The sequence below is a fragment of the Papaver somniferum genome, chromosome 5, assembly GCF_003573695.1.
Source record: "Papaver somniferum cultivar HN1 chromosome 5, ASM357369v1, whole genome shotgun sequence".
Classification (NCBI taxonomy): domain Eukaryota; kingdom Viridiplantae; phylum Streptophyta; class Magnoliopsida; order Ranunculales; family Papaveraceae; genus Papaver; species Papaver somniferum.
In genome coordinates, this window is record NC_039362.1 from 144,377,132 (window position 1) to 144,404,409 (window position 27,278).

At 36.3% G+C, this 27,278-nt stretch overlaps 1 protein-coding gene across 1 annotated transcript; it reads left to right on the forward strand.

Moving 5' to 3' along the window:
- The first annotated feature begins 23,329 nt into the window (after positions 1–23,329).
- On the forward strand, positions 23,330–27,271 carry LOC113283051. Its single transcript, XM_026532198.1, has 6 exons — positions 23,330–23,598; positions 23,732–24,253; positions 24,455–24,530; positions 25,440–25,957; positions 26,045–26,124; positions 26,973–27,271. Exons 2-5 carry the CDS (start codon positions 23,747–23,749, stop codon positions 26,075–26,077), a joined length of 1,134 nt encoding a protein of 377 aa, XP_026387983.1. The 5' UTR covers positions 23,330–23,598; positions 23,732–23,746; the 3' UTR covers positions 26,078–26,124; positions 26,973–27,271.
- Positions 27,272–27,278: the final 7 nt, after the last annotated feature.

A 27,278-nucleotide genomic window follows, 5' to 3' on the forward strand; every position in this document is an offset into this window, starting at 1 on the left:
CAAGGTGAAGATGAAAAGGAATATGATAACACTAGTGCACCTTACTCAAGCATTGATCTTAATAATGATCAAGAACCTATTCAAAAGGTAGAGCTTGAGGATGATGCAATGCGTGTTCTTAAAAAGTTCCTTATGGAGAGACTTGAATCCGCAGTAGCATATGTGCCTTACAACAAAGAAGAGTGTGTTGAGAATGAAACCGATATGACCAATATTGTGGAAGACCCAATTGAGCTTGCAAAGGATTGTAATGATGATATTTATGTCGAGACTTTGGTTAAGGCAGAAATGGACGAAGAATGGTTGCAAGGTTTGATAGAGGACCATGATATAAAAGAGGTGAATAACTCACTTAAGTTTTTCAAGGATGAAGAGGATTCCGTGATACAAGAGATTGTGCAAGGTTTGTATAACCCTTTGCATATTGTTTCTTCTCCTTTATCTCTTATTGGTTTAAATGTATGTGCTTCGAAAACATTGTTGAATGACTTTGTTTCTCGATATCCGCCATTGGAAACATTTGATTCTCATGCTATGTAGGTTTGTGAACAAGAAACCATGAAAGTTCCCGAATTCTATATTTTATATCCACTTCCAAGTGTGGACAAGAATAAGTGTGGGGGAAACTTTTATCGGTTAATAGCTTCGTTTCTGTTTTATATTACTAATATGTGTGTGAAGTTAGTGTTTGCAAAACAGGTTCTATGGAAGGATCCTCAACTTTTCAGGTTATTGGTGTATGGGGAATCGGTCTTGCAAGTCGGGCTGACGACTTTAAACCAAGCGCTAAGTGGGAGGCAACCCACTGGTTTTGTATCTTTACCTTTAACTTTTTTTTAAGTATTTTTATCTTTGTTTTTGCATAATATTTGCGTAATTTCCCACCTTGAACTTCACTTTGAATGAGTTAATTTACATTGAGGACAATGTAAAGTTTAAATGTGGGGGAACATTTATATGTTTTTAGAGTTTGATGCTTTTTAGTAAATAAATAAATAAATAAAAAATAGAAAACTGAAATATGAAAAAAAAAATGATACTCCAAAACATAGAAATATGTGCCTTTAGGATGACACTACCAATCTATGTGGATGAAACCGTTTTGGTTGCGGGAGTTGAGGAACACATTAACTACAAGGGACAAAATTATTCAAGTGTTAGAAATGATATGGAAGTTGTTACCATAGCTCGGAATATCACCATATCACTTTTTGTTTTTACTTTTGCAACCTTTATATTATATCTATGTGATTTGGTGGGTCACTAACATCGACTTGTTATTGCTGTTAGGATGAAATAGTGTGATTGAGTTACTACAAAAAAGAGGAGAAAAAAAAGACCGACCAATTGACCAAACGGAATAAGATTGACACTTGGATAACAATATGTGTGTGTTCTCCCTGTCTCCGTCGCCTAAGCAAGCGTGGAGTGCAGGATCCAAGGGAACTATCATGTAATCTGCTGACAAGAAACATGCGCTTGTATCCACAAGATCCAATCATGATGTCAAAAAAAATTTTTTGTTATGGTGCAATAAAATCGACTCCTGGTTCCCTTGTATATGCCATTGAGTCGATCTAGATTTAAGTTCATTGACTGCTGGTTCCCTTGTATATGCCAGTATGTTGATATTAGAATTCAGACCAGTAGCTCAATCCAATAGGATTCATAGGTTCATCATTGGCAGCGACCTTCAGACAAATATGGGAAACATCGATCACTTTAGTAAACATCGCAACCATCTATATCTATTTCCATCTTCTTTATCTATTCATTTGTGATTGTAGTTTGTTAGTTTCCAAGATTGTGGATTGTTCAATTTTCTTAACAGAGCCTAATTTATATATATTAATTTGGATTCATAACAAGGTACCTCCTTTTGCAACCATTTTGGATTCATTCATGGATTTTTCACAGGTAGATGGAGTTTGAAAAATAAGTTTTGTAGGCAAACCTCTTGTAAACCTTCATGAGACTATAACTCGTCCACTAGGGACACCTAGGGGTTCAAAGGCTTGTTATTTATGCTAAAAGTGACCGTAGGCTCGACGAGACGGAGTTGTATGTATGTTTTAGAATTCTTTTGTTTAATTTGATCGAGGACTAGCAAAGTCTAAGTGTGGGGGAATTTGATAGGTGTTTAAAACACCTAACTTTATATCTAGTATTTATACTTTCTTTGTGAGTTTTCTTGTAAAATATGTATCTTATGTTTGCTTTTGAATTTCAGGTACTTTGGAGTCATTTGGAACAAAGAAGAATAAATGTTACTTAAAAGGGCAAAAGTGTTAGAGGCGGATTATTTTTCATTATTTGCTTTTATTTCTTCATCTCTATCTGAAAAGCATGTCGTCTTTAGTGATGCAAATATTGTCTGAAAAGCATGACAACTTTAGTGATGAAAAGAAATTGAAGAGAAGAAGTGGATTTGAGAAGTAAAAGAATGGTTGTTGTTGGTGGAAGAATTCGAGAGGAGAAAAGTCATTCATTTGGAGCGTATAGGGTAAAAAGATCAATTGACGGGCGAAATATATTTGGAGGTGGCTAGGTCTCGCAAGGAGGAGGTGAAGAATGAACTGTCAGTTTTGCATAACTGACAGCTGAGTCGAAGAATTGAGTCGTCGGTTATCTAAAACCGACAAGACTTGTATGGGTTGGTTGGCCCTTATCCACTCTACCAGAGTGGTTATATCCACATTCTACACGACCTAAAATTCAGAGTCTCTCTTATCATTTGTTCACCTGAAATGAATTTGAGAGAGAGGAAAGGGAGGTGCAGGTCTGAGCCAATTTCCATCTGAAATTGGGAAGATAAAGCTGGTGCTGAACCGAAATTGAGGCAGAGAAGAATTGAAGCTGATGAAGAGATGGGTCTCTGTGATTGTTCAATTGAGGAGATTCAAGGGTTTTGAAATCGAAATTGAAGAGAAGAATACGGAGATGGTAAGAAAATCGTTGCTGCTTCTGTACATGAAACTAAGAAGGCATGGCGGCCAGGGAATTTCAGAAGCGAGTGATGAGCAGTTTGTTGGTGGTCGTTGTTATTTGATGCTTCCAAGAAGAATCAGAAGATGTTATCGATTGTGGATTGAGTTAGAGCGGAGAGATATTGAGATGGGAAATCAGTGAAGATGTTATGTAATTTCTGTTGAATTGAGATGAAGTTAGGGTTCTGAGATTCAAGGGTTTGATGGTTGAATATGGTGGATCTGAGATGTTCGATAATTAGCAGTTTGTGGTGGGTCGATTAACGGGATCTGATTGAATTGGTTTTAATGGATTTCTGAAGTTGAGAAGAACAAGAAGTTGCTGCCAGTATTGGTGTTAGGAGAGAAGAAATTGAAAATATGGGTTCTCTGTGTAGTGGTATTCTTGAAGAACAGAAAGGGGATCTGATGAAGATGATGGCAATTAGAAGGAATGGGTTTGAATTGATTCCGCGAGAAAGAGATGAAAACAGTGACTGCTGTCGTAGATTGTGAAAGAAGAAAATTAGAGTCTGTTATTGATTCAGAAGATGAAGAAGAACAATGGGTTTTGAGATGAATTACAGGTTGTCTCTGGTGGTTGAACTGTGCAGCATGGTGGGTAGATGAATGCTTAGCTAGCTGATGTAGACTGCAATCAAGTGTGAACTGACATTGCAGTTACAGATGATGCAATACATGAGAATGCAGGTGATGACTGGTGGCTACTTATGGTGAAATGGGTTGTGCCTGGTGTTGAATGTGCAGAGAATGATTGCTGCAATGAATAATTTCAGTGAAGAATGTTTATATGAATGTGCAGGGCTGGAGCTGTTGCAAGGGAAGAAACAGAAAGGGTATTACTGTCATGGTCACAATGGCTGTGTTAGTATGTGTGATGGAGATGTTGCATTGCAGGTGCTGGTGCTGTTGTGCAGTGGAGGTTGAACTGAAATTGGATGGTTGCAGTTGGTTTGTGGCTCGGATTTGAGATTATGTGCTTGCTGCTATGTTGGCTTTACAGAGAAGTAGTGATACGAGTAACTGATAATGCTTGGTGTCTATGAATGAATGGGTTGTTGCCGGAATTAAGTATGCAGGGAGAAGTTGGGAATGTCAGAAGGCAGTTGCTGGTGCTGGAATTGAATTGCAGATGGAGTTACAAGGAGATGGTGGTTTTTTATTCATCAGATGGGCTGTGATGCTATGACAGGTTATGTTGTTGCTATTGCAGTTAATGAGAATGAAACAGAAGTGCAAATGCAGTTGTGCAGCTGCAGATTAGATGGAGCTAGAGAAATACTGCAGTTGCAAGTGCAGCTGTTAGTCGGTGGAGCAATGACTAGGCAGAGTGTCAAGGATTGTGTTGCAGGAAAGAAGAGTTGAATATGCGGAAGGTGCAGAGTTGCTGGTTGAGCTGTTGAATGTTGCAGGGAGCTGTTGCCATGTAAAGCTGAGTTGTGTTTACTGTACAGGGAAGATATTGAGTGTGCAGAAGTTGGATCGCTCTAGATGAAGCTGGAACTGGTAATATGCGGCGCACAAAGGAAGTTGGTTCGAGTCGAATCTGAAGCTGGAGGTGTGTTGCTGCTGTTGCTGGCGCTGTTGAGAAGAGTGCTGCCATGGTTTTGATAATGGAAAAGATGGGAGTCCCGTGGAGCTGTGAAGCGAGTAACTGGTGCAGGTATATGCAGTAACAGATGGGGTTTGAGCTTATGGAATTGCAGGCAATGGAGCTGCTATTGTGCGTCTTGGATGCAGGGTTTAGAAGCTACAAAGGAAGTGCAGAACTGGAGTTTGACCCTGACCAAAGCTTGAACTTCTGCTTTGACCGGGGTTGACCAAGTTTGACCTGCGAATTTTAGTGGGTTTGACCCAAGTAAAGATGGGCTTTTGGTTTTCTATTTCAAGAGAGGTCTATAAATAGGCTATCTCTCTAAATCCTCTTCTGCTACTTTTGTTTTCTATGGTTTAGAAACATGAGTTTTCTCTTTATTCTTGTGATGAACTCCTATGCCATGAGTACTTAATTTTATTTTGGTTAAAGAATAAGTTGGATTTTCAAACATGGGTTGTGTTCAATAAATTAGTTTTGTCTCCATATTATCGTTTACGATTCATTGATGATATTATTATATGATTTGAAAGCTTGTTTAGTCGAGTCGCGAATCGATTGGGTTTACTTTCATCTCTTTTGCTAGATTAGAGTTTATTATACGGAAAAGTGATAAATTTCTGATTGCAAGTAGCATAATTGTGATTGTTGCTTGTAGTGATACATCCTAGTAGTCACAAGTGAGTCATAACCTTTGTTAAATCGGATTAGTGCTTTTACACGTTCGATTGCTTTGATTGACCTGATTTCATAGAACTTAATGCATCTAGGGAATTAAACTTGATTAGTGATTTTACACGTTAAGTTGTTCTCTAAGGTATAATTCATACTCCCATCTTTTAATGTGTTTGTTGATGAAAATAAGAGATTTGTGAGATATACTTGTGATTAAGGTATCCTAGGGCTTTTGATAAAAGAGAGATTAAATATCAATTCTAGTTATTGTTAAAAAGCATGTTTGTGAATGAAGATGAATCCTTAACCAATATCTGCTCTATTTGATTTGCTTGTTTATTTCTTTGTTTTGTTTTTATTTTATTTTAGTATATAAAAATCATAAACACCCTCCCCTGGTATTTATAGGAAACCGAAACAATTTGACAACCTTAGTCCTCTCTGTGGGAACGATCCTTTCTTACCCTTGCTATATTATATATTTTGAGTAGTGAGAAAGTGTAATTTATTTTTGACGCATACGACAGCGATCACTATGCAAATAAGATTGCAAGTTATAAGGAGTTGAAATGACGAGGGTACCAAGTACACCACAATATTTTCACAATATCAACATATCAACATATATGAAACACAGCTTGTGTGATCTAACATAGACAGAGACTTTCAAGAAGATGTTCACTAGGTATCAGTTTGGACCGAACAAACTATGGTATCAAACCAAGTGTTTGATTAATGTATAACGCAATTACTTTATTATAACTAAACAATAATTATAATGCGCAAATTAAAATAAAGCACACAACAAGGAAACGGCAAATGCAGAAAAACCTGGGGACCTGGTCTAATTTTGAATACTCTCAGAATTAAGTTGTTATACCAAGACAACTACCAACTTCTTATAGTTGATACCAAGTAAACTAACTCCAAGTTACCTAGTACCTTCAGTATCCCTATGCCTACTACCAATTCGGTCAAATCACATGAATCCTAAGATAAATTCCATTATCTTAAGTTGCTTCACCCGCTGTGAAGACCTCTTGCAATCAACTTCTTTGGATCGCATTCCGAAATAGTAAAGGACTCATCTTATTCGGTAACCGCTCTTTCAATCTCAAGAACTGAATCAGAGACATTGTTGAGTTAGACAAAGCTCTTCCGTTTAAACTAATAAACTCCTTTATATCGGTTCAGATCAAATAATATATAAATTATCGACACGGTCAAATCTTAGTTTACAATCTATCAAATTCGGATCCTGAAGAGAACCGCCAAACGATAGATCGTTGATCTCTACGACTAGCGATAAGATGTCTATCAAAATAAACAAGTTAAGTCGGATTCAACCAATCAAGTTTTGCATGAAATATATCACAAAGATCAGAAGCCAATAAAAATATTCTTGTCTCAAAATCTTTATTCTTCAATGTACCTGCACAGATAACTTGATTCCCTTATGATCAATCATGCACAAAATGGGTCTGTTAATAATGGATGATCACAAGTTTATCCTCAGATCTAAAAAAATATATGGACTTTGTTGATCCTTGATCTAGTTCGAGTGACCTTATATCATAAGATACGAATCACGGAATAAACAAACTAGTGATTGTCAAGGTTCAACTACCTTTAGTCAATCAAATCAATAATCAAAAACTAAAATAACAATAGGATTCTAGTTTCCCACAAATAATACTACTAGAAGCTTCTTGATCCCAAATAAGTCTTTAAAGAGCTGATGTAAGAGATTTTTCCTAATTAGGTTACTCTCCTCTCTAGAATAGTGAAAAGACGAGGGTACCCAAATATATCCCAATCTAAAACTTTTCCACCTATAAGTCCTTTCTCCGAAAGTGATTTTCTATGGACTGAGTCGAGACAATACAACTAATCGGTTCACACTTCGTGTGATCGTCTATGGATACGAGATCGAGACAATACAACAACGAAGTATGTTTACTTGATAAAGGGTACATACTTAACCAAACACAATAGTATTATTATCAAGTAAATAGGAATTAACGTTTGTGTATTTTACTTATAATTATAATAAAACAATTATAATTGCGGAAATAGAAAAGTAAAAAACACAACAAGATTTTGTTAACGAGGAAACCGCAAATGCATAAAAATCGCGGGACCTTGTCCGGAATTGAATACTCTCAGGATTAAGCCGTTATACAAAATCAAACCAACTTCATATAGTTGAGACCAAGCAACTAAATATATAGTTCACCTAGTTCCGTCTGTATTCCCACGCCTCCAACTTGTAATAAGTCACGTACTTGGAACAATTTCTTTGGTTCGTATTCCAAACAGTAAAGGAACAAAAAATATGTTTGGTAGAAAATCTTTTCAACCAAGTGATGTGAGTTCGACAAAAGGCTCTTCTGTTTATCCCAATAAACTTCTTTGTCAGGTCCTTAGATATATCTAATAACAACTACCAAAGTAATTGTCAAGATATTGCAATCAATATTTTGAATCACAAAGAATTGTATTGATGCCGATCTACTCAACTAATCAATCCAATCTAGCACAAGGATAAACCGATTATAGTTGGATCCTCTTTAACCAAAACAAGTATTGTGAACACCAAAGAATATGAACCCAAATCAGAAATCTTCAAAGTCTTATTTGTCTTCAAATCTTCTTAGATCTTCAATAAACACCTGCACACAATCAACTTGAATCTCTTGTGATCAATCACGCACAGAACGGAGTCTGTTAACAATGGATTATCACAAGACGTCTTTAGATCTAAAAACAGTTTAAAGATCCCCGTCGAAACTTCGATCTAGTTTTAGTGAATCTTATATCAGAAGAGAAGATTCTCAAGCATAAACAAACTAGGCGCAATTAAAGTTCAACAACCGTTAGTCAATAAAATCAATCGAAAACTAATAATAAACCGTAATTATCTAATTTCCACCAACGGTAATAATAGATCTTCTCAATCTCAAAGAAGTCTTTAAACTGAGCGGCCGTAAGAGATTTCGCCTAATTAGGTTATTTTCCTCTCCGAATAGGTGGCTCCACCAGTAACAACACAACGAAGTGGTTTTGTTGGCTCTGAGGATTAGTTTGCTCGAAATGCAAACTTTGATATTTATAGACCAAAGAAGTTTGGACACCAAGGAATTTCCAAAACCGAAAATATTCTCAAGATATGCAATATATTCCAAATTCGGTTTCCATAATTCCTGGAAATGCTTTGTCCAAACATTGACCGAAAATCTCTTAGAAATCTCCAACTAGTAAATGCACATTACTAATTTTCATTTTCCAAAAATAAAATTAAAAACCTTAATTAAAAGATTCTCAATTTGTTTTTCGATCCGGGATTTTCCTTTAGCTATTAAGGAATATCTTTGAACAATAAAACATAAGCGTAACTGCACATGTTCAAAGTATGTCGACATCTTAAATTTGTAAGTCCTCTTTCATACTTACAATCTTGAAACTGATTTTCCACATGTCATGTACCTGAGAGTTATTGTATAAAGTGCCCTTACTTGTAATAAGCTAGTTGGCCCTGAGCAGTTAGCTATTGGTAGTTAGTAATTTTTTTTAATCAGTAGGATGTCTACTGGTAGAAAGGAAAAGAAGTACCTAAAATAGCCTGCAAGTGCACAGGGAAGTTGAAGCAAAAAAAAAGTAAATAAGGGTTTTGTCCACAGGGACTTGGAGGATTTGCTAAAGTTCTCTAAGTTTCAAAAGTTAACTGAATTCAAAGGAGCTAGTGACAAAAGTTTATAAAAAGGATTGAGTTACTAGGGTTATTAAGTCCACCTCTAACTTACACCATGTATTCACTAGATTATGCTATTCTTGCCTTATAAGATGCAAGGATTAAGATTCCATTCTTGGTTCTCTACATCTAAGGAGTTTCTCCTATAGAAAGATCAAATCAACTAAAGTATGACTCCAAAGCACTAATTGTCTTGGTTAAGACACAACTAGTCTAAGGATTAAGAGTGGTCTGGTTGAACATGAGTTGTAGTTTTATCAACATGCTATAAGTCTAACTACAATGTATTCATAACATACCATGTATTCATAACATACAATGTGAGAGTAGAATGATGATTTACTAACTTTGATTCTTTCCTAAACTTGTTTATCAATCAAGAACAACATAATCATAGTGTAATACATAACAGTAAGTTAGGGCTTCCTCAAATCCCTAGCAGATGAAACTAGAACATATACATGGCCATTATCATCATCTTCACAGGTGTAGACATACTCAAAAATATCATCATAATAGCATACACAGTCAAGGTGAAAATATATCAAGTATCAAATTAATATTGCAATTTTTAAGAAGTAAAATTTATAACTCAAAGCATGTTGTTCACTGGCTAGCCCAGGATGATTCTATTACACACCCACACATCTATTTATACAAACAATAATTTTTAACCTAAAATCCCCAAAACAGTGAACTAGGGTTCTGACAAAAAGTGAGATTAAATCACCTAATACATTGAAAACTACTCGAGAACTTTCACCCATGCCCCTAATTAGACGTACACTAACTTTCCCCAAAAATCCCCAATTTATTAAATTAGGGTTTTACAAAAAATCCTTACCTAATCTCTGAAAACGATTGATAGCTCTCACCCATGCTTCCTTGTCGTCTGCTGATGCTACCCATGCCTTTGATTTATCCTCTAACCTCACCTATTTCATCAACTCCTAACCTAGGGTTCCTGTGAGATGAAACGATTAGGAGGTGATGTTATAAGTGGCTAGAAAGGTAGGTCTTGGTTGTTAGAAGTGATGATGGCTCGAGTGGTGGTAGTTGAGTGATTTGTGGGTTATGGTGGTGGTGATGGAGACAGCGTCTCTGTTGCAGAAGAGGGGAAGAAGGAGATGGCTCGATGGGTTTTGGCTAGGGTGTGTTTGTTTTGGGTATATGGTATTTGGTTGTTTGGGTGTTGAGCAGACCCATCAAATCTCCATGTTTTGTGAGGGGAATCCGTAGGATGATAGGATGAGGGAAAGATCCAACGATGTGATGTAAATGGATGTGGAGCGACCGTTGGATATGGAATACATCAAACCTGACGGTCCAAGATGGAGTTAGGTGTTGTAGTGTTTGACAGGAGCTTCAGACTTCGATGCACGACGATGAAGCGACCGTAGGATGCTGAGATGATCCAATCTGACGGCTGAAGATGAATGCGGGTATGGATATTGGTAACGGGTTTGGGTGAGGGTTTTGGGCCTTGGGTATTCCAAGCCCATATCTTGTTTAAGAACAATTCTTCCTCTTCAAGCCCACTTCTAGCCTTTTGGTCTTGTGCACAACATTCTTCGCGGCTTCCTTGTGTAATTCCTCCCGGCTTTTCACTACTTTTCTGCTCTTTTCGCTCCGCTATTCATCCAAACTTTATTTATTACCTAAAAATGCAAAATTAATTAATAAAAATATTTATTCTTGAAAACAATGAAAATACAGAATATGGGATAAAATGTAGAATTAATGCACAAAAGATGAGTTAAATGCCAAGAAAAATATATAGAAATATGCACTTTTTAGCACTCATCATCTACACGTGTAGTGCAGGAAATGGTCCTTATCTTGACCTAGTTTTCTCCTGCCTTAAATGTGTTAGAACAGGTATTGTGTGAGGCTATGTTTAATGAATGAAATATGAGTATTGTTGTTCTCCAATTTTGTCTAGTTTCTTCATAACTAGAAGGCTCATATCGTAAGGTTTGAGATTATATCAGTCCATTTCATGTTAAGTTGTAGTAAGGTTATAACACCACACTTCCAAAAAAGTTTAGAATTGGTTAATCTGACTTTCAAGAACTATGTAATTGATCAAGAACACTTAATCACCACTCATGGGTTTCACAGTTCTACCAAAGACAAGTTTCGGTTCTACCTCCATGTGAGTACTGGATTTAGTCACACTAGCTTTCCAAAAAATTGGTTGACTAGGTACTAGGATCGGTTACCACATATATATGGCATCTAACTTGTATTTGTTGACATGTCCATAGGATCGGTTCCCAATGTCTAAAAACGTGTTGCACATGTTCATAGGATCGGTTCCCAATATATAGAAACGTGTTTCACCTCTTACATGGATCGATTCCCCTCTTGTGATCGGTTTCACCTCTTACTAGGATCGGTTCCCCTTTGCCTAGAATTGGTCATACCAATTACACTAAATCGATCATACCATCTCAGGTGATTACTTAAGATCGGTTTCACTAATAAAAGTCCTACCAATACAAAAGCCAGGCCTTATGAAGAGTTTAGGTACTTAAGTCATAATTGATAGGTATGTGAGGATTTTACTAAGAACATAAATAACTCATGAGTGGTTATACTAATCACACATATTGGTAGTTCAAAAGATATGCAATGAATAACAATACTATTGATGGTGGTTTTTAGCTTAGGGTTAAAATCGTAAAACCTTGCATCTGATGTGACGACACTCTGCAAGGAAACGGTGTCGTGAGTGCTAACCTCTCCACCAGCATATTTATTGAGCCATTCAATATATTTACATGAAATATTATCCAGACTGGCAAACATAACAATCATCCCAAACACTCGGTAAATTTCGGCACTTCACCAATACAAGACTCATTGAGTACTTTCCTGTGCTATGTTCCCCGGAAGAACCCTTAATATCGGTATGGCATGACAGATTTATGTTCACTCGCAGCGGAGTAGCATGAACCTCCAAGTACCGAAGTTAAGGCCATCGCACGAAATGCTCAGACTGAAAGCACACTGCATTCTGTAGATAAGGATTTTTGTGGCAGCATACAAAATCCAGCCAATTATTGTGATAACTAAAAAAATAATCATAAAACCGACTAATTTGCAAAATCGGGGTTTCGCGCCCCGCGCAATACACTAGACCCCGTTGGTCGAAAAACTATGCTTAGCCAAACTAGGCGATTAAATCCAGCGCACTGGAAGTATGGCCACCCCTTAGCTTGCCGGCCCCACTTCCCATCGACCAATCAGGTCGCTTTAAATCCGCAACAACGCACTGGAAGTGTCGCCACGCCCTAGCTTGCCTGCCCCACTTCCCATCGACCAATCAGGTCGCTTCAAATCCGCCACAGCGCACTGGAAGTGTGTCCACGCCCTAGATTGCCGGTCCCACTTCCCATCGACCAATCAGGTCGCTCTAAACCCGTCACACTCACACATAAGTGTAGCCACGCCCATGCCTGGTCGGCCCTCTTACATTAACCAATCAGGTTGTTTTAAACTCGCCACAGTATTGAAAAGAAAGAAACTGCGCCAGATGGACGCAAAGCCAATTGGCTTCCCAAAAACGCGCCAACATGCCAAACGCGCATGCCAAACGTACATACCATGCACACATGCCAAACGTGCCAAACATGGCCACTCACCACATGCGACATGCCATTTATACTAATTAGGCTTTCGACAAGCCAAACCTTAATTTAGGAAATATTTCCACACCAACGTGCCAAAATTTCAGTGGTCATGGCTAGGCCAGGCGCCACCGTGACAATGGCATGCACGAACCGTGCCAGCCATGCCGCAATGCCACTGACACGCATTAAAGGCGCCACTGCCTACAGAATGTAGCCATAATCGACAGCTATCCTTCCTCCTGAGATGCAATCTCATCCATCCAAGTTTGCCACAAAACTGATAGACTTGTGGCAAATTTTAGGGAACCAACCGCCTAAATTAAGCGGCCATGGCTACGCCAGGTGCCACTTGCACCACTGCGCCACTAGCATGCACAAGCCATGCCAGCCATGCCGCCAAAACTTTGGCCACGACACCAAAATCCCAATTTGTCCACGACGCTAAAACCTAATTTCGTCCATAGTGACAAACCCTAATTTGGTCACGACACTAAATCCCAACTTTGGTCATGCCGCCACGCCATAGGCGCGGCTGTGCCACTTACACAACCGTGCCAATGGAATGCACAAGCCGTGCGAGCCATGTCGCAACATCGCCACTGCGCGTTAAAGGCGCCACTGCCTACATAAGGTAGGCGCGATCGACGACTATCCTTCCTCCTGAGATGCATCTCGGCCATCCAAGTTCGCTACCGAACTGATAGACTTGTGGAAACTTTTAGGCGACCAACCTCCTAAATCCAGCGGTCATGGCTACGCCAGGCACCACTTGCACGAGCCATGCCTTCCATGCTGCAATGCCGCTGGCATGCCTTAAAAATGCCATTGCGCCATTATTAGGCGCCAACAGAAGGTAGCTATAATCGACGGCTACCCTTCCTCCTTAGATGCAATCTCAGCCATCCAAGTTTGCCACCGAACTGATAGACTTGTGGTAACTTTTAGGCGACCGGCCACCTAAATCCAGTGGCCATGGCTACGAGCGCCACTTGCACCACCGTGCCACTGGCATGCACGACCATGCCGCAATGCCACTGGCGTACACCAAAACGCCACTGCGCCATTTTCAGGCGCCAACACAAGGTAGCCACAATCAACGACTACCCTTATTCATAAGATGCGATCTCGGCCATCGAAGTTTGCCACCGAGCCGGCAAGCTCGTGGAAAGTTTTAGGCAACCAGCCAAGACGAGCCTAATAGCATCACATGCTATTTACCTACGGCAAGCCTCTCAATTTTAACTTGCCACACGTAGCAAAGTGCTACATGTTTTCCACGAAAACACTCGAGACATCAAAACATGTCACAAACTGGGGGATACTCATCAGGGTATTGGTCTGACGGTTTACAACATGCGGCGTGCAATACGCCCGTTACAGGAAAGTGTCATAAAGAGGGGCGGTTAGTAATGGCAAGAATTAATGGTGTAAACGTATCCTTCATTATGGAAACATAAATTCCAGGCGTTACCCGTTACTCCCTTCTTCCACTACTCAATAATTTCCACTTCCTACGACACCAGAGTACGTTTTGTTGCGACTTGTATAAATAGGTCTCACCTATTTCCACCAAACAACAAGTTTTGGTCAGAGGAACAGTACAACATCCAGAAATCATCTGATAGCTTTTCATTCAGCTAGTCAGTTCAACTTTCTGATACAAGTCCCGAAACACCCACACTTCCGGAATCAACTATTCTGGTCTCAACATTTTCTTCGCTTTCCTCCCTAAGACCAACCCTAAGCAAGCCCGAAGCGGCCATTTCTTGGTTTAGGCCAGGATTGTACATATTGATCTCTCGAATCAAAAGTACTCCCGTACAGTACATTGTTTAGGGTTTAAACTAGTTTCTCTTCCACACACACAAAATTACCAAAATAGGCAGAAACGGTTTTCACCCATTAACAAATACCAATAAGCCTAGCGATTTCCCTTTCGATCCGAGAGGTGGATATTGGTCACAGCTCATATATAAGGTGTTTTTCGACTTGCTTAGGATAGAGGTGGATATTGCGGCAAAAAGAAAAGAAAACACAGTACCAAAACGCTATTAGCATTACCGATAGACGGTGTAGGTTTGAAGACGCTGATGTTTTTGGAATTCCGTTCCTTCAATTAGCTAATTATTATTGCTTTGGATTACGATTTGAGGTAGGCGCAACACCAACTCTTAAAACTTTTTGATTAAATGCTTTAAAAATTACCGATTCATGATTTTGGTGTGATTGCTATTGTGAACATGATTATCTTTAACATATTTTGACGGGATACGAGATATCTTTGAGAACGGTTTTGTTTCCCTAAACCCACGTGGGGCTCCCTGGGGCGAGCGGTTAATTTATTTGATTATTTTGTTGATATTGGCTCCCTGGGGCGAGCAGTTGATTGTTTGATTCTTTGTATTGATATTGGCTCCCTGGGGCGAGCTGTTGAAATTGGTTTTGATTATATTGTTGTTGCAATATGGACATGATTTGAGATATGCATGAGTGGTTAAAATCATGATTGTTTTATTAAAATAGTTGAAAAATGTTTTGTTGCTTCTTTGCCTACTGAGTGTCAAAACTCACGTCGTATTATGACTAAAATTCCAGATTTGATGCATGACAAGGGAGTTGATCATTGTGGAGCCTAGAGAATAATTTTAGATCCTTAAAATTGTTGTTTATGCGTAAAGTTCTAGTTCAAAGATGTAACTAGTCTTAGATTTAAAGCTGTAAAATATTGTATGATGTTAAGTTGTCTGTTTATCATTTTAAATTCCCAATAGGTTTTGATATGATTCTTTTTGTAATAAATGTAAAACATCTTAAGGGACATTTGGTAAAAATTGTAGAATTTTCTGAGTGACATACATTTTTTTAAAATAATTCTTTGTACTCGTGTTAAATCCAGCAAATATTTGATAGTTGTAATTGTCTCCTAAAGAACCTATTTTAAAATTATGATCCACTAATTTTTAGACCTTAGTGACTACTAAGAAAACAAACATCTATCATTTATATTTCTAAAATGATGAGTCTCATTTAATTTTGAGTTGTGCATGATTTTATATAATTTTTATAAAACAGAATGTCATGGTTTTGATTTTCTGCAATGCTGGTCAACTGCGTGTTTGATCGTGGTCATAGGATACTCAACTCATTTAAAAATCCTAAATAATTTACACTTAATATTATTTACAGTATAGATTTTACCCATATAATTATCATAAATTTTGGAGATCGTACGAAGCCTGTAAAATGCGAGGAGTCTACATTTGTCAGTTTTCAGTTTTACAATTTGGTGTTGAAATCGTTACTTATTAATGAAGTCTTGAACGGTGGTAGTATTTTTATTTTAAAACAAAATTGTGTTTTGTTCCGGTGGATTTAAAATTGGGTTAAATCAACGGTTAGATTCTCCTAAATAATTTTCTAAGTATTCTGCTGCAATAAAAAATTTAATTTGAACAGAAATAATTTTGCCCAAATAAATTGCTTAATGATCTTGGGCTTAGTAGCCGGGCTTCGGCTATGATATCGAAGTAGCACTTCGGGGTTTTCGGGCAATGGATTCAGGCAGAATCCGGTCCCGAAAATCAGAGTGTTACAATAACACCCCAAGCTACTTAGGATCTCAACCGTATACTTAAACTTTAAATCATAAATCTGATACAAAATTAACCCAAAACTAGACCCAGCACTCGAACAATTGTTAATAAAAATCTCTCAAGTTATATAAATAAAATAAAAGAATGTATTTGTGATTACAATAACGTACAAACCTACAATGATTCAAATTCTTCGCATAATATCTAAATCTTTAAGGTAAGAAAACGTCTATCTTCTCGAGCACCAAATTCTCATATAACTGAAAAACTGAAGTGGGAGCGAGTGAGCATATCATCCCAAAAAGGGGGCTCAGTGGATACCACTATAGCATTCAGGTAATCACTAACATGCTTCAAATCTCTACTAAACAAGACGATTAAACATTTTTTACACACAACACACATCATAAGATTACCCAAAATCGATGCCCTCAGATATTTTTTCCCGGACCATATCAATGAAAGGTCATCCCCAATATGATCTACGATTATGACGTTAGAATTACGTAAACATATGTTACCCCAACCTTGTCTCACTCAATGGAGAAGAATATGCTAGAATAACTCCAATCTCAAATGATAGTACGAATCAGGTACGATATGATATTATCAAGAAATGTGTACTCCTCCTGAATTCAGGTACAACCATCTAAGTCTAGAATATAAGAAGGTTTTTATTACTATGACTTAACTAATTGTAGACTAGAAATCAAGATATATTTTTGGCAACTAAATTTGGCAACAAGCTTGAGATAACAACACTTGTGATTTCGACCGAGCAATGCTCTAACATGCAGGAGAATCTCAAAGTGACTCAAATTTATCAATGGATAGTTATTAGAAGAAGGACAATGCTATCATGCACAGTTACGCATGATAACTTTATAAGCTAGAAAATTACAACCGTTGGACTTATATGATTTTTAGATTCTTTATTACTTTTAGCATAAAATTAAATCTAGTGGCAACTGTTAAAATATATGATTTTTATTATATCCTGAAAGTATAAATTCAAAGTAGGTTTTGCATTCTAATAAAATTGTGTTTCTCAATATCATTTTCATAAGCCTTTATTTTTCTTATAAAATTCAATTTTGCAAAACGTAACTAATCCAAATATTCTCTAGAACATCATATTCCTTACCCCCGGCTCGTCTATCATTCCCATCTTAACACAATTGTCTGCCTTTGCAACTTCCACTTGAAACTCTCGAAATTTTTCGGAAGTGTATAATTATTGAATTTACTTTTTAAATGAATTTATAGTAATGGTTTAAATTGTTCTTGAGAACGAATTTGCATCAGTTATCAACTCGTTTTAACTTCACATCACCTTATCTTCTCTCTTCCGACAACCAAAATATGTTAAAAATAGAATATGATGAAAATAGATGTGTTTAATATAAAATTCTTATTATTAACATTATTCATAAATACATACTAAACTTTTCTTTAAATCAAGGAAATGGATGAATACATAAATAAAATCCAGAGTAGTGCATGGAGAGCATATCAAATATATTTACTTTTGGGTAAGCTGCCCAATAATCATATAACAAGGATGAAGGATCATATTACAACATATCAAATATACTTACTCAAAACAAACTAACTCATGTGGGAATGATTCTGCAAGTGGGTTATCTTAAAAAGATAACAAAACGACCCCATTTGTTGTTATTATCGGACAATTATTTAATAAATAAAATAATTTTTGTTTTTGTTTTAATTTGAGTTATAGGATATACGTCCTATCTAATAATTACCTCAAAAATAGGATTTTAATAATATAATTGACGCACTTTAAATTTAAATAAAACACCGCTATCAATTTTTCACGCATTTTTCTTTTCTTTGAAAATACTTCTTTCATTTTCCATGTGATCATGATTTCACGTGAAGTTACATAAATCTATTAAAGCTAACTTATTAGCTTCTTCCGCAAAACTTTAATCCAACCATTTGCCAGATAATCTTAATAGAGGATCAACATATTTTAAAATCCCTACGAACTTAACCATCATTGATGATTATTTGATCTAATGAAACTATATTGATTGCTCGATGTTTTTTTTTCCATGATCATACCCATTTTACACATCGTGAATATAAGTATGTCTCTTAATTATTTTTTATAAAATCCTATAGTTTAGGTATTGCTAGATATGATATATTTCATCTATTACCTTTATAAGATTTAAATAAAAAAATTAATATGAAAAAAAAAACTATTTGTATTTATATTAGATACAATATTAGATATCGTATGTATGAACATCCAATTAAATCATTTTATTACTAGTGTGCACAAAATTAGACTCTTTAAGGAATATCTTCAATAATTGAAGAGACCCCCTCTGGCATACTTAATTAATCGATAATTTGTCTACTCAAATCCAACTAACTCATGTGTGAACGGTTCGGTAAGTGGGTCGTCTTCTTGTAAACCTTTCAACCCATAACACAATGTACCCTTTTGTAAGATTCATATTGACAAGGGATAGGAAGCCAGTTTAGGATTCTAACACGGACTACCAGCCTAAGCCTACGGCCCTAGACGATGTCATGGTCCTCCGGTCTTTGTCATCGTACTAGGTGCGAACTTGTCTCATAACTCTATAGAAAATTTTAGAATTATGAGTTGGATAAGTAACTTGAACAGGGATATCTTAAAACTCATAGGTTGGATAGTCTTATTTGAAGACTTGAATAACTTATAAATAGAACGCAATCAACTTCTGAATACCTAAAATTAACTTGACAGTTCGAGTTCGATATTAGATACTTAAGCATCCACATAGATTTGTTTTTTTTCTTCTCTCGATAACTTTGTAGTATCTATTAGTAATGGTGACATGCTTACATTGTTGGTGTGCGTACACTTGAAAGTAAAGTCTTTTTTATTGAAAATTGTACTTTGGTTTCACTTATGCGTGGAGATAGGAAACTTGAGATGATCGCAAGGTGTGAGAATCATTTGATTTTTGTGTGTTGTTTGTTCTTGAAGATCATACTTGTGAGGAAACAATAAGAAGGTACTAAAATGACAAAATTTTCTTCTTCTTCTTAAAAAATATTATACGTTCTTTTCTCTTTTGTTGCAGTAAGTGTATCCAGCAATTCTGATTTACTTTAAAGTTTCTTGGAAAAACAGGTTTCACGTATGTCTAATATTACGGAAGTTGTTAATGGTTTTATTCATCTTTATAATGATTTAAAAGATATAGGATCGATGAGAAATTGTATCGAGTTAATGGAATCTTCTACTGATTGAGTGAATGACTAAGTTGAGACTCTTAAAATAAACATCCAGTCGAATGTCGCATTACTCGATGATGCTCACTGACCATGTAACCTGCTTAGATAAAATTGATGAGGCAAGTGAACTCGGTGAATTGATTCAACGTGGTGAAAGAATGAAATAATAAATCAAAGTTTGTGCAACAATCCGACAATGATGCACCGAATAATAGTAAAACCTGGTACATGATTCACATAAAGGTGTTTATAAGGAGAACGTTGTGATTAGGAAAACGAAGAAAAATATGATGACTGTTGGTGATGGCATGGATGCAACGATTATAATATGAAATCTCAGTTGTAAGGAAATAAATAGATTTCCTATTTTGGGCCTCTTCCGTATGTAACAAGTAGCGTACGAAAAACAAATTAAAAATACTTACTTCTAAGTAAGTTGACCAATGATCATATAACAGGGATGGAAGATCATAATACAACAAATCAAATATACTTAGTCAAAACGAAGTAACTCATGTGGGAACGATTCCATAAGTGGGTTGTCTTAAAAAGGTAACAAAACAATCCCATTTGTTGTTTTAGTAGGATGGTTATTTAATAAATAAAATAAGTTTTCTTTTGTTTTAGTTTAATTTATAGGATATACATCATATATAATAATTACCTGAAAAATAAGATTTGATTAAGATAATAGACGCTATTTAAACTTAAACAAACCACCCCTATCAATTTTGTACACATTTTTTTCTTTGGAAATACTTGTTTCATTGCCATATGATCATGACTTCACATGAAGCTATATAGATATATTAACGCTAACTGATTAGCTTCTACCACAAAACTTAAATCCAACCATTTGCCATGAAAGTTTATAGACATACTCATAATGAATGACCAACATATTTTAGAAGTCCTACAAACTTAACCCTCATTGATGATTATACGATCTCATGAAGCTATGCTGATCGCTTAGTGTTTTATTTTTTTCATCATCATACCCATTTTATATATTGTGAATATAAGTGTGTCTCTTAATTATTTTAAAATCCTATAGTTTAGGTAATTGTTAGATATGATATATTTTCATCCATTACCTTTTAAAATTTAAATGAAATTAATATCAAAAAGAATAATTTTATTTATATTAGATACCGTATGTATATAAGCATATAATGAAATCGTTTTATTACTAGTGTGCACAAAATCAACAGTTGAAAAGACCTTATTTGGTATAGATATTCAGCCGATAACCTATCTGCTCAAATCCAACTAACTCATGTGTGAATGGTTCGGTAAGCGGGTCGTCTTCTTGTAAATTAGCCTTCCTACATATAGCGCATTGTACCTTCTATAATATATTATTAACAAGTGGTAGACCGCGAATTTAGAATTCTAACACGGACTACCGGCCTAGGCCAACAGCTCTGGCCGTTGTCATGGCCTCCGGTCTTTGTCATTGTACCAAGTGTGAACTAATCTTTGGAAGACTGCGGATGTTTCAGGTGATATTTTCATAGCGAAATACATTTGTTTCTGAAACACAATCGTCCCAAAAAAACATATAAGCAATAACAATTCGAGAAGAAGCAGATAAAGCCGCCTTTAGTCGTTACAAATTTGACGCTTACCAAGATAAACTTTATATGCATTTATTGCGTCAATTCTACAGAGACTGTTCAATTATGAAAACTGTTGATATCATATTTGGTGATGCGTTCATGGTCATTCAAAACTCGGAGACCATAGCTAGAATACCTAAGACGAACCAACTTAACATGCTTAACGCACAAAGGTGAACAAACCCAAACAACACTGGCGGTTTTTTGATTCAAAACTACAAACTTATTGGGAGTTCCGATTTGAAATATATGAAATGCTCATTCAAGACATTTCTTTGTCGGCCATGGAAGGAATATTCAAGAACTTTCTACATGGATTCATTCTTCGGAGATCATATCGATCAAGCAGGATGGTGTACATCACGACCATTTACAGAGACATTGTATTTTGATGAGTATAACAACATGGGACCTCGTTCACTTTCAAATCCAATGAGAGACTAGGTGAAGGAGTGATTTTCAGACTGTGGGAAAACAATTGCAACACACTAAGAGGCACATGATCAATATATTGAGGAGATAAACTACTCAAGCGGCTGATCGCGTACCTCCCCAAATTTTTATTTAGTTATTCTAATGTTTTTTTCTTCTTCAGGAGGCTGATCACGTGTCTCCTAACACTGGTTTTTCTTTAAGAGAATGTTCATGTGCCTCCCAACACTATTTTTTTCTGAGCGGATGGTCATGTGCTTGTTAATCTCCACTGTCGCACACTCCTCCACATGAAGGATTGTATGAAAGAGTTTAGGTAAATGAATGAGTATTAATATTGCATAGTAGCACCTGATTTGGAAGACACAATTAGGGGATACTCTCACAAATTGAGGGACACTCACGGTTATATGAGGTTGGATTTTGGCTAGGGGGTACTTTAATTTGGTACCCCCTCAAATATGTGAAGCAATATCATCAGATAGTGATGATGGTGACGATTCATAATCAAACAAGTATACTAACAATAACATAAAACAACAAGCAATTTCAAGATATCGATCTTCTTATATGGAATGATTTGTTATCGATAAATATTTTTGTTTTTTTAAGTTATTTAGTTTTCGCTCGATTTTGTAGTATCTTATTCAAAAGCTCTTTATAGTGTTTGATTGATTTATATTAAAAAGATCTCAATTTTCTTCTTCTATGTATTTTCTTGACAGTAAGAATTATCAATTACGAGACCTCCATTAATGCTTCTTTTAATTTTAAACTTGAGTTTTAATGGTGTCGTTCTGTTCTTTTGATATTCTATTGTAAGATTTGATACAACAGAATAATGAACCGAGAACATGTCGAGAAATCCTAAAAGAAAGAAGTTGAACCAATGTTACAACCAAGAAAATTTAGCGAAATTGTTGAATACCAAAATAACTACTCACTCTCGGTATTGATATTAGTTTAAATGCAATACCGACTGTTATAGTCAGTATTGTTTTGTTGATGAAACCAATACTGACTGTATTCGTCGTCATTGTTTGTAGGTTGAATTCAATACCGACTGAAATTAAGTTATATGCGTATTGCATGTTAGGAGTCGGCATAGTCGATTTTCATGAATCCAATAGCGATTGTTCGTTATCAATGCCAATTCCATATGAGCCAATATCGACTGCTAACAAACTTGGGGGATACTTAAGGATAATTTAGCCATAATAAAAATTGTTTGGATAATTACTACATAATGTTTTTTTCCCTGAGTATCCCCCAATTTGTAAGAGTATCCCAACTGCGCCTTCCTAATTTGGTCAAATTCCTTCAATCGGTTACGGTTTACTCTATCATATGAAATTTTTAATTTTTTCCTTTTCCAGTTTTGGTTGCTGATTATCAAACTTGAAATCTTAGATTGAGAGGAATAATAGAGTTTTCAATGGCAGATATAAATTTTTAGATTCAATCATTGATAGTGTGAAGGTTTTCATCTTCAACTGGTGTGTGGGAACTGCCATTTTCAGGTATTTTCGTTAACTACAATTTTGCAATTTGTTTTGATTTGTTTACTTCTTTTTAAGAGTTTTTATTATAAGCTCTCTTTGTATCTCTTTTATCGATTCTTTGCATTTTCAATGTTAAGCTGATTTTTTCAATATATTACCCTTTCTTTCGATATATTGCCCTTTATGAGTAAAGAAAAAAAAAATCTTGGATGCTGGTGCGACTAAAACCGTAAATGCGGATGGCGCTAAAGCCGAAGTGCCAATCCAATCCGGACCATGTTCAAGCCCACCGAAACTTGTTTTCCGTGATAGATGGCGATAGAATCATAGAACCTTCTAGTATGCTAATCACAAATACGATGCTGTTTTTGTTGTGGGGGCATGCTAAAAGCGCGGGAAGGTACTAAAAACCTTTCCCTTCCCATCTCGGTAATCACGAAACCCTCTTCATCCATTCTCACTCTAAAACCCTAACACCTCCAAAACCAAATTCTTCGATCACTGTTTCTGTAACTGCTGTCATCATCATCATCAAGTCTTACTACACATAAGGTAAATCGATTCCCTGATCTTTTCGATTTCTTTTCTGTCTTCCATGTTCTAAAACCAAACCCTAGAAATTGAAAACTATTTTAACAGTATCGCTTGATTAATCGACTAACCCCTAATGTTTATACTCATGCAGGAGAAGAAATTAATCATGGCTAGAAGTGTTGAGGCTACCAATTTCTTCACCATTTCACTAAAAGGGTTATTGTTTTATCTTGTTGTTCAATGGTTTCTGAATCCATTTAGTGGACTACCACTTAGTTTGTTTCTTGGGGTTGTTATCAAGTATCTTCTGACTGCTAAGCTTGTTAATCTGGTTTTTAGGCCCTTACTTGATGAGATACTTAAGGCACTGAAGTTGTTTTTAGGTGTTCTTGAAAGACCACCTTCCTATAACAATTGTGTTATCGTGGCCAATCTTATTAAGCTAGGTTTGTATGATACAATTGGCAAAAATACGAATTCCTCAAAAATTGTGCCTCTCATTTCCATATGTATGTTATGTGTGGTCTCCTTGGGATGGGATAGGGATCATAGTGGATTGACTGAGGGCATATTAATTGCATCCGGGAAGTGGTTTATAATCAGCACCATGGCTATGAAGTTGGAGCAATCAGCAATGTGTGGAATAGTTCTGGCTGTCAGCATCATTTCTTTGGTAAAATCTTTTGACTAGTCTTTACGAAATAGTTGTATGGTTTTGTGAAGTCATCTTTTGATTAGTATATGTGTTTTGCTTTTCATGCTTTTTATTTGGTAAAATCTTTTGACTAGTCTTTACGAAATAGTTGTATAGTTATAAAGTAATTTTTTGATTAGTTCATGCTTTTTACTGATAATATTGTTATCGATTTTGTAGTTTACCAGCGTTGGAGAACCTCTTCGTGATAGGACTGATGATTCCCCTCCTTTAAAGCAAAATGTTTACTTCACAGGTAGATCTTTGTTTCAGATTCAGCATTATCATCTCTGTTATTGAAATAGATGAAAAGTTGTATCATGTGGATTTATCTTCAGCTATTGGTTCTACTTTTAGTTTGTTCTGTTACTGTAAACAAAGAAGAGCTAATACTAGAGACAGAACAACAACGGCCAAAAAGGTTACCATCCGTGTAACCAAAAAGTTGTATCACGATGAAATCTTTCCATCCGTGTTACATGTAATTTGCTGGTTACATGAGTTTGGGTTAGCCGAAACAGCATTATCATCTCTGTTATTGAAATAGATGAAAAGTTGTATCATGTTGATTTATCTTCAGCTATTGGTTCTACTTTTAGTTTGTTCTGTTACTGTAAACAAAGAAGAGCTAATACTAGAGACAGAACAACAACGACCAAAAAGGTTACCATCCGTGTAACCAAAAAGTTGTATCATGATGAAATCTTTCCATCCGTGTTACATGTAATTTGCTGGTTACACGAGTTTGGGTTAGCAGAAACAGTTGTAAAGTCCAAAAGTCCAAAAACTCATGGAGTCATCTCTACTTTTGATAAGATTATCCGTACCAGTGTGACGACAATGTTTCCAGTGTCCGCTTTTTGATACTCCTTAGTACCCGAATGTAGTCTTTGAAGGTTGTAATTTGGTCCTCTGTGTACTGATTTTTTCTGGTATGTGCAAGTATCGACTACACATGTATTTGATAACTGTTTTATTGATAATATTATGGATTTCAAACTTAACATGCTGAGTTGGATTTTAAGCCCAACCGAATGTTCTGATTACAGCAGAAAGTAGCCCAAATATGTTATCTCCAACAGGAAGCTATCAGCTATTCATTAGATATTCACAACTATTCCAGTTAATATTTTCTTGGACTAACCCATACTATTTGTTCTTGCAGGAGAGCCTAATGAAAACAGGCGACGAAGTGGCCTTGTGCTTAAATTGTTTTGGCTATGCTCTCTGCTGATTAGAATTACCGGGGGCGCAACTACCATTTGGATGGCCAATAGGGTTTTCTCGGTTTACACAACAAGTTCCGTGATCTTGATTCTAGGAATCACATCATCACTAGCTATTTATAGCGGAGGTATTATTCTGTTTAAGCAATTGTTGACTGAATTCGTGAAGCACCAGCAAGGTAAAGAGGAAAGAAGATGGTTTGTGGTCATCTGTATCATGGGGTTATGTGAAGGGTTTCTAGATGAAAATACGATACTCCCATTTATCATAATTTCAATTGTTTCTATGTTCACTATCTGCATACTCACAAATGGGTGGGATTATGATCGCACCGGCGTAAGTGATGGGTTAGCTGTGACATATGCTTTGCGGATGGTGCTCTTCTTGACGAATTCAGAACCGGCTTTGCATTTGATAACATGTGGGCTAACTTTGGCTTTCGTGGTTACTTCGAAGGTTCAGCTCTGTGCTTTGATACATTAATAAACTTGAGACGTGGTTCGTTTTTTGGCCATTTAACTAACAGAAACTACAATTATACAGTTCACTGAACCTCCCTTGGAGAAGGAAAGTTAGAAATGCTTCTTGTGCCATCAGTGGGAAAATGATCATATCTTATAGAGGTATATAATTTCCAACTAAATGTTTGCGTGCTAAACTAAATAAATATTACTTATAATGATTTGGTGGACATGTTTTGGTAACTAGAGTTCAGTTCAAGCTACATGGTAGTCAGTACTCATACTTGTATATTTCCCTGTTTGTTTTGTCGCACTTTGTATATCAAAATACTTGTCACATGTACTCTGTACTCAAAATGTTGGACACTCTGGCTGCAGCTCTCTTACTGCTAAACAATAGAAAGATATTTACAGTAGTCTTATCAATATCTGTAGTGATTCATAAGCTTTCTGTAGATCATGTTTACTTTGTGAAACTGAAATGTGTCTTATGCATTCAGTTGCTCAAATATTGTTGTAATATGCTTGAGCATGGGACATTAGTGTTTCTAGATATTTTATAATCAACGTCTCAGTCAGATGCTATAACTGGTGTTGCTTTCCTGATCCATTTTTGATTTGAAACTTCACCAGCTCTGTTCAATACTTCAGGAGCTCTGTTTATTGCTTATGAGGGCCTGTACTAAGTTTATCTTGTTGCATGTAATTTGCTCATGTAATTGCTTATCATGATTCATCTGTAGTTGGTTACTTGATTTAAAACTTCCTGTAGCATGTCTCTGGTCGTACCAGCTTATTAATGTCTGATAGCCTTTCATTCTGCTTATCTCTTGGCACTGGGATCATTTAAGCCAGTTTGTGAAAACTGAAAACCAACACACTTGGGTTTACCAGCAACCAAAAAATGATGCAACATATTCTGCTTACCTCTGCTCCAGTTTTTGTTGTATCTCTTGCATTATCTAATTTTTCTTTATTGTTTCTTACAATGTTATGTTTGTTTTCGGCAGAACTGGAGATGGTGTGTGATGAAGGCGTGCTCCACCTGATTATGTAGATATCCGGGCAAAATAGTGTGTAGTTTTATGCTTGTTGAAGCAGTAGATAAAAAAACGGTAGTAAAAACTTTAACTTTCTTGTCATGGTGTGACTTTTTGTTTAGTACCAAGTATCTGTTCGCTGATTCTGAGACACAAGCTACAGTTTAAAATACTAGTACTGCTTATTAATGTCCATCCTAAGCTTAATACTTAGTCTCAGTAGTACTTGTTTTGATACGAATTCAATTCGATCTATTAGCATTTTGTAATTTTATT